The following is an 8,803-nucleotide window of genomic DNA, read 5'->3' on the forward strand; positions in this document are numbered from 1 at the left end:
CTGTTCGCCCCGCGACCTAAAGTGTGTTTTGGATTTTGTCTAAGCCTTTCTTTTGTGACCAGTTCAGGAGAATCGGATTGTTTCATTGCCTGGTTGAACATTCATGACTCCTGTCTGTGACTTGTTATTGAACAGAACTTGATTTTTGAAGTTTTTTCACTGCATTTCCGCTAACAATCGTCAAGAGCTGCTGCATTTACTCTCCATTCCTAAACAAAATAAAACAATTTTCATGCTAACGTGAGCTAAACATGAGGCTGAATGGGGGTTTGGTTCATTTTAAAATATTCACAAAAACAAATACAAATCATTTACTTAGTTAAATAAAGAACACCAGAAAACGTATCACTGGTCCTGTTCGTGATTTTAAATCAAATTTTGCTTCAATAATGAGAAACAATAATAGGAAAAATGAACATGGATCTTTGCCAATTTGCAATTGGGGCAAGTCGAATTAATAAAAAAGTCCCCTAATGAAAGCAATTAGGTAGACATTTTTATCAGCAGACTGTGTGGATGGAAGGACATGCTTCCTTTACACAGATTGGTGCAGTATCTTCAGGTCAAACTAAAGAAGGACGTTTTTGTTTTTCTACCAATCCCTAATTCTGCAGAACATCTTGTTCTTTGTGGTGTGATAAATGTGTTTCTATCTAATGACATAAAGATTGGGTTTGTGACAAAAACGATGCAGAACTCTGAGGTAAAACTGGCTCAACTCAGCAGTAAAAACGGTTTCAGTCCAATCAGAACCAGAGGGAATACACGTTTTTGCTTTGATAACATTCATCCACGAGACTCCTGTGAGTCATTTCCTGTAGCAGTTTGTTCATTTTGACTCCATAAAAGACAGAAACGACCTTAGTTTGGGTTCAGGTTGCATAACAGTTGTTTTTTAAAGTGCACTTGTTAGCTAATTAGCCAGAGGTAAAATTAAGAGGCTGTTAATTTGTGCTTTAAACCTAATTTCTGAGAAGAGGAGCTCCACAGTTTTATGTTCGTCTCCTTAGGAAGCAGGATAAAGGAGATGATTTGTTCTGATGACATCACATTTGTGAAATAATCCAAGCAAAAAGAAAAACTTTCATCTGTTTTATGGGCAGAACCCTGTTTATCAGTGTTTGTAAAGCCCTAAAATGTTCGTTCCAATTCTACCAGTGGACATTTCTGATGTGTTCTGCTGTGCAGAGCTGCACTGTGTTACTGCCTTCAATCTAAACACAGACATGAAGCAGAGGAGCTGGTACTGATCCGACTGCTGATCATTCAGTCCTGGTTCAGTCTCCACAGGACTTTATTGTTTTGTTCTGATGCATGATGGGCATTTCATGACTGCAGCCTCTCAAACCAGCTGGATTACATTGACTGTACATGAGAACTGGACTGAGTGTGACATCACCAAAAGAAAACTTCCAGTTCCAGCAAAATGAAGTAAATTCAGCCGCCATTTTTTGCAAAATGGATGAAGATTGGATCGTCAGTAAGCAGTGATTGGTGTCGGTTTGAGTCAACGTTTCTATGGCAACCACTCTCACCAATCAGGAGTGAGCTTGTTGGAAGACCACACCCCCTACCACTTGAAATTGGACTAAACGAAATCTTCCAATCAAATATTTTGAATGTTTGACCCCCTGCTTTAATTGAGCCATCTGATTGGTCAGTTTTAAACTTGAATAACTTCCAATAAAGAAAAAAAATAGGATTATCAAGGAGATATTAAAAAAAGGAACGGTTATTCTGACAGACTGAATAATAGCTGTTTATTTCTCTAGAGAGCTCTGTGGGATTTCTTTAGTGGACAGCAGGTACTTCCTGTTTGGAACGCCAGGGGGGAGGGGTCACTCAGTCCAGTTCACCGCTACAGTCACTGGTGAATACACTAACTACTCAGACTGTGAAGCTTCAGTAAACCGCGAGAGATTTGCAAAAACTGACAGTGTTGACCCAGAGGAGAGTCAGGAGGAGGTTGTTGACCTCTGACCTTTCCCACATCCGCGTTAGCAGCAGCTAAAGTGAAGAAGCTGCCGTCTAGTTTTGACGGAGTGATGCAAACGAGAAAGCAGAAGTATGAATGTTGCCAACATTTCCTCTGTTTCAAACCAGACTGGAACCCCAGTGAACTCCTCTCCCAGATGCAGGAACATTTTCAGCTCTCATCCAATCTTCTCCAATCTGCATGAGAGGATTATTGAGTTCAATGCAAACGCTTTACTGACTGCTCAGCTCTGTGAGGGATGAGCTGAAGCCTTCAATTAAAGCAAAGAGAGTGAAGGTGAGGATGCACAACCGGTCTGCAGAGAAAGAGAGACTTCAGAGACAATGTCAGCTTCTGTTTGAATAAAGTAAAATAAAGTAAATAAATGATCACCTTCTGAGGAACGATGCAGCCCTCACCTCCCTCTCCTCCAACCGTCTCCTCCAACCTTTAAAGGCAATATGGTATCATAGCTTTATCAGTGTAGTTCAGAAATATTTCTGGGCTTTATGCATTCATGAAAGTGTGGCCTGTCTCATTTTGAAGTGCACTGGACTGTGCAGATTCCTTCTCCTTTGTTCCACGGCTCTGGGATGATTCCTGACTAAAGCTCTGTAGTGTCTATGGATGTGCTCCACTTTGTTTCAGTCTTTACAGACGTTTGTTCTACTGATGAAGAGGAGGCTGACTGAGGGTTCTAGGGGATGAGGTGCAGACGGTGAGCAGGGAATGATGCTGATGAAGCCTTTGGTCCAGTCCTCACAGACCACTCTAACTGGCTGATGGAGTTCAGTTCAGAGGGAGCGTTCCCGCTGATCCCTCCGCTCAAATCAATGTTGTGTGCTTTCTTGGTTTGACTTTCCGTGTTTCTATGGTAAGAAGTTTTTCTGACAAGATTTCAGTTCAACCTGTCACCACAAGGGAAGGAGAAAGGAGACAATTCTCCGTCCTTCTTCCAGTTGATTGAATGGGAGGAACGGGAGGACGAATGTGGGAGGGAGGAAGAGAAAAGGTCGGAGCTTCTCTTCCCGCCACACTCAGCTCAGGAGAGAGACGGCGTCCCGTTGGTGGAGGAAAGGAGTCTGGTCTTGTCTTTCCCCGACTCTCGCCGCTGCAGGATGGTTCCACTGCCGCTGCTACTCACCCCGTCAGCGACGCGCTCCGACCCGCCCCGCTCCGACCCGCTTTCCGAACGCCGCGAGTTCTGGCGCGAAGGAGTGCTGGGCTGATGGGGAAGCTGACCGTTCTTCTCATCTAGGGCAGAAAAAACCAGAGGGAGTCGAATATGGAGAGAAAACAGACTCACTCTGATTTGTGCGTAATTCTTGATTTGTGTGTAATTCTTGATTTGTGCATTTGTAATTGTTGATTTGTTCCTAATTTTTGCTTTTTTTGTGTGTGTAATTCTAGATTTGTGTGTAATTCTAGATTTGTGCATAAATCTTGATTCGCACATAAATCTTGATTCGTGTGTAATTCTTGATTTCTGCGTGTGTAATTGTTGATTTGTGCCTCATTTTTTATTTTTTTGTGTGTGTAATTCTAGATTTGTGCGTTATTCTTGATTCGTGCATAAATCTTGATTTGAGCGTAACTTCGGATTTGTGCGTGTGTATTCTTGATTTGTAACTCAAAGAACACGCTTTGTGCATAAGTGAAAAAAAATCAAAAAACAAAAACTACAAAATACCATTTACACATCCTCTAATTAAAATTTCAACACCTTGAAACTAATTACACACACAAATCTCTAAAAATTATGCACAAATCACTTGTTACACACACACAATTCCTCAGTTACGCACAAATCTGTGGTGAGACTTATTTCACGTCTCAGAGATTGGTCCCTGAGTGATGCGTTTCAATGCTATTAGAATGCTCGGTCATCAGAGTTTTCTTTTCAGCCATTTTAAACTTAGATTGTGCATTTTATCTGGTGAAAGTTAATTTTTTCTACTTTCTTAAACAGAAATGCCCGATAATAATTAGGAAAAGGTCTAAATGAATGTTTTTTAAAACACTTATCCTTTTTAAAAAATAAAACTATTTTCCAGAAAAGAGCGCTTCCGATCTACGACCCCTGACAGCGCCTCCGACACGAGGCTCCGCCCCAAAGGCTGCTCAGATTCATGCGTAACTGAGGTTTTGTGTGAGCGTAAGAGGTGATTCGTGCGTGATTGTTTAAGATTTGCATGTGTAATTACTTACAAGCTGTTGTAATTTTAATTTGTGCGTTTGTGAATTGTATTTTTTTGAATTTCATATTTTTCGACTCATGCATATAATGTATTCTATGAGTTATAAATCAAGAATTACATCCGCACAAATCCAAAGTTACACACAAATCAAGAATTACACACGCATAAATCGGGGTGATACTTATTTCTCTCCATAGTCAAAGACTGTGGTGCTGTGTGGCGTGCGTGTGCACGTGTGTGAACCTTACCAGCCAGTGCCTGCACTGAGGGCTGATCATGAGTGCTGAGCAGCTGAGCTTGAATGGTTTCCACAACCCGTTTGAACCTGCGACTCGGCCCTAAACAGAGTTTGGATAACAAATGCAGTGATGACAAAAAGTTTGCATCCTTAAAGTTCATACATATAACTGAAAACATCCACGAGTTGATAAAATCCTCAGTCTGGTGACTCAATAAGTGGACGGAGAGCCTCCGGTGTTTATGGTTTTTGATTTACTGTAACTTTTCAATCAGGAGTGAGCTTGTTGGAAGGCCACACCCCTAACACTTTAAAACGAGGCTTCACAAACACAATCTTGACCTGAGATCACATACTTTTATTGAGGCATCTGATTGGCTAGTTTATAACTTTAATAACATCAATTACAGAAAAAATATTGTGAAAAAATAAGAAGATTAAAGTATCAGAGCAAGAATGTTTATTCTGACCAATAGAACGACTGATTAATAGCTGATTAATAGAAGTCTATGGGATTTTGGCTTCTTGGAACCAGCAGGTACTTCCTGTTTGAAACACCAGAGGAGAGCGGGCTGGAGATGCGTTTGCGTCGGCCTCGTACCTGTCAGGAGCGTGAAGGTGACGCTGTAGAGGCCCATCTCTCTTCTGCCCTCTCTCTCTGCTCGTTCCCGCTCTCGTTCTCTCTCCCCCTCAGAGAAACCGATATCCACCTGCATGAAGAGGAAGCAGTCATGGACACCATCTTTAAAACATCTAAAGTTGTTTTTGTGCTACTGCATTGAGAACAAAAGGGGGGTGGCACAAAAATCACTTCATACATTCAGGTTTTTTGTCGTAGGACACAAAAATTCCTCCTCTGCACAACGTTCTTCTTGAAAAATAACTTGTTTTACTTTATTTTAGGAATGGAAGCAAACACATGTGAATACAGTGCTTCCTCCCCGATAAACTGTGGATTTCTATGTACAGTAATATTGGTGAAAGTTAAAACAATGAAACATTATTAGATTTTCTGAGAAAATCTAATAATAAATACATAATCTAAATACATTTATAAAAGGCCCGGTGAAGCTTGAAAAAATGCTGATATAGCTGTGTTCAATACATTAGACATAATGGTTCAATAATGTAAACTTCCTGTATGTAGAAAAGCTCTACCACCACCTAGTGGCTGAAGTGCATAATGAAAAGCAGCACGAGTCAGTGCTAAACCAGGGGTGGACAATCTACGGCCAGAGAACCACATGAGGCCCGTAAAACTATTTAATCAGCCCACCAAACTAGAATAATATTAATAATCCTAATTATTGTGACTCATTATTTCAGGTGTCTCCCCATAGATAGTGCAGTATAGAAACATTAATCTCTGTCAAGGTTCAGAAAGTTATTCCACATGAATGTGGTTCGTTCAATGATGAATTTCGGAGTATTTATCCGATCATTTCAAGAGCATAAAAATACATCATTCCTCAAAATTTGCCTAAAGAACTTAAAAAAATGACTAATTTTGCCAAAACAGCTTGCAAAATGCTAACATATCAGCTAAACTCAAAATTAGCCAAAAAAGTGGGAAAAAATATTTTTTTCCTCAATAAGCAGCAAAATACCTAAATATTAGCTAAACTCAAATCTTCCTAAAGAATTAAAAAGAAGACTGATTTTGACAAAACAGCTAGCATAATGCTAAAATATTAGTTAAAGTCAAAATCAGCCAAAAGAATAGATTTTTTTTGACAAAAGAGCCAGCATAATGCGAAAATATTAGCTTAACTCAAAATTAGCCTAAAAACTGGAAAAAAAAGTCTAAATGATCCAAAAACAGCTTGCATGTTACTAAATTAAAAGCTATATTTACCCAGCAGTCTCACAATTAAACAATAAATTCCAGAAGGGCAGAATTGTATTAATACTAAACAAAAAGCACAATTTTAAACATTTATTGTTTTGTTGTATTTTCATTTAATCTGTAGTCTGTGTTTAGCAGATGTGGGAGGATCTTTTTAGGCTTCCTTCTCTTTAGTACAGCTGCGCCACAGACAACACAAGACCCAGTTTAGCTCTGTCTGGGTACGGTAGAAACAAAAAGAATTTAAAGTGTGGATTACTACGACTATGACAAACTTCAGATCATTTTTATAATTACTTTATTCTATTTCCATTCTGAAAACAGCTGAGCTCAAACTGAGCAGTCAAAGAACTGTGATCTGCTAAAGCGTAGATGGAGATGCTTTGCTGCGTTCTTTAGTGCTTTATTCCTGGGATGTTTGCGGTGCAGAGAAGCTTGACAAAAAATAGTCGTACTTGAAATTTGACCGGCTTCTGGAAGACGGACGGGCCGCCGGACGACTTGTACTCTGCCCGGAAACTGTTCTGAGACAGCACGCTGTGGCTGAGGGAGGGGATCTGTGGAGACAGGAGCAGAGGAGCGTCAGGGTCTGGACCTGCATCACGATCCGGCGGTGCCGCGAGAGCTGGCTGCACGTACAGACAGGAAGGCGTGGACGATGTCGGCCTTGATGGAGCTGAGCGGCTTGTCTCTGATCAAAACGAAGATCTGCTCGTCTTTCTCCAGACTAATGAAGTTCCCGAACCAGGACCTCTTAGCCAGTCTGCAGGAAAGACGGAAAACTTCAGTCGAGTGAAGGTCAGAATTACAACAAACTGTTGGTGAGATCTTGATCATCTTTGGAAATATGGAGAAAAAAAATCTTCTTTATTTTACGCTTGATCCGTTTGTCAGAGGTTATTTTTAAAGTGGTCTTTTTTACGTTTGCTTTTAAGTTACTTTTGCTTGCAGCTAAATGCAGATGTTCCCCAAAACAAAGAACAAATGCAATAATTCATTGATTTTTGTTTGTTTTATGCTTCAGAAGTTTGCTTGTCGTTATGTGTTTTACACAATGACATCAAAAAGACAAAGTTTGCCAACACATAAAGCTACCATTGTGTCGCTGAATCGGCTGAATACAACTCCAAGTTTCCACACTTTCCCAAAAGATAGTGGAAGTGGGTCATTAAGATTGGACAAGATTGCTTTCATTTTATTCATCAAATCTTGATGACTGCAGGAAATTAAGAAGAGGAGCTGTCCTTGTTCTTTGTGAGTGAAGAAACTCCTCATTTCCTGTCGTACGTTCTAGTGTTGAAACGACCAAACAGCCTGGGATAGCTGGGAAAAGCGGACTATGGATGTCGCCTCTCCACTACGGAGCCGGCTGTCCTGGATTTAGCCTGAGCAGAACTATCTGTGCACTGACCCAGCAAGGCTCCGGCCTTAGCCAAAACAAAAATGAGCTAAACTTAAAAGTATCCTGTAAAACTGAAAAAAAAAGCCAAAATTAGCAAAACAGCTAGGATGTAAATATTAGCCTAACTCCAAAAACTGTAATTTTTTAACATAATTATGAATAATAAAAAGGCAGGAATATTATTCCAGAATAAATCAACTTAAACCATAAATAACTTTCAATATTTTACTCTCCATAAAAATATATTTTGTCAAAATCATACAAGTTAGAAATAAGCACAAGATAACATCAGGTCATTAACAATAAAATAAAATGATCTGGAGGGCCGGATAGAATTACCCAGAGGGCCAGATCCGGCCCCCGGGCCTTGACTTTGACATATGGGGCTTAAGAGATAAACCACAAAACTTACACGAATGTTTTTCAGATAACTTCGCTGGGAAGGGTTGTTAACAGGTTTAGACCTTAAAACTTGTCTAAGGATGGAGATGAATAAAAGAACAAGACCAAACATGAACAAAAACTCAACATGAAAATGAAGAAGGCACTCACTCTGGACTGGACTCTGGAGTCAAGCTGGACATGTCCTCGGACGTGGGGACTGAAGAACAAAACAAGAGAGCACAGAGGACAGTGAGTTTCCCCGTGAGCCGTGCTGACGGCGGCGTCAGGTGTTGCTCATCTGCAGACGGAAACTCCTTCTGGTTCTTCTCTACTTTGGATGCAGAAACGTCTACAAAATCTGGAATATAAGCTGCCTTCATCAGAGATGGGATGACGGACTGTCGACCCCACCCTTTGAAGCTTCACTCACCTTGCAGTTTGCGGCGGTGAAAGCGCGGGGACCCCAGCAGATTGTTTTTGAAAGAGTTGAGCCGCGATCTCCAGTGGGCGGAGCCTGAGGCGGCCAAACTGCCGCTGCCACCGGGACTGGGGGGTGGAGTTGGCGTCAGAGAGGCCCCGCTTCCTCCTTCCACTCTGGAAGAAGAGGAGGAAGAGGAGGGAGGGGTGGTGGAAGATGGGTGTTGGGTTTGGTGCACAGGGGTGCCCAGCGGGGTGGGCAGCGGCGAGCCCTGCGGCGTGACCTGCGACACAGGGGCGGCAGACGAGTTAGAGGAGGAGTTCTTGGACTTGAAGAGGGACG

At 41.3% G+C, this 8,803-nt stretch overlaps 1 protein-coding gene across 2 annotated transcripts in view; it reads right to left on the minus strand.

Annotated features, from left to right (window-relative positions):
• Positions 1 to 2,821: 2,821 nt before the first annotated feature.
• The window catches only part of LOC112146685 (serine/threonine-protein kinase BRSK1), a gene marked incomplete in the record, with an annotated part of 25,367 nt that continues 19,385 nt past the window's right edge, over positions 2,822 to 8,803 (minus strand). For both annotated transcript variants that reach the window (XM_024272636.2, XM_036213373.1), the window contains 7 exon segments: positions 2,822 to 3,229; positions 4,422 to 4,511; positions 5,013 to 5,121; positions 6,713 to 6,814; positions 6,897 to 7,020; positions 8,212 to 8,260; positions 8,474 to 8,803. In XM_024272636.2, coding sequence (XP_024128404.1) covers positions 3,018 to 3,229; positions 4,422 to 4,511; positions 5,013 to 5,121; positions 6,713 to 6,814; positions 6,897 to 7,020; positions 8,212 to 8,260; positions 8,474 to 8,803 — 1,016 coding nt within the window.

The sequence above is a fragment of the Oryzias melastigma genome, linkage group LG8, assembly GCF_002922805.2.
Source record: "Oryzias melastigma strain HK-1 linkage group LG8, ASM292280v2, whole genome shotgun sequence".
Lineage (NCBI taxonomy): Eukaryota > Metazoa > Chordata > Actinopteri > Beloniformes > Adrianichthyidae > Oryzias > Oryzias melastigma.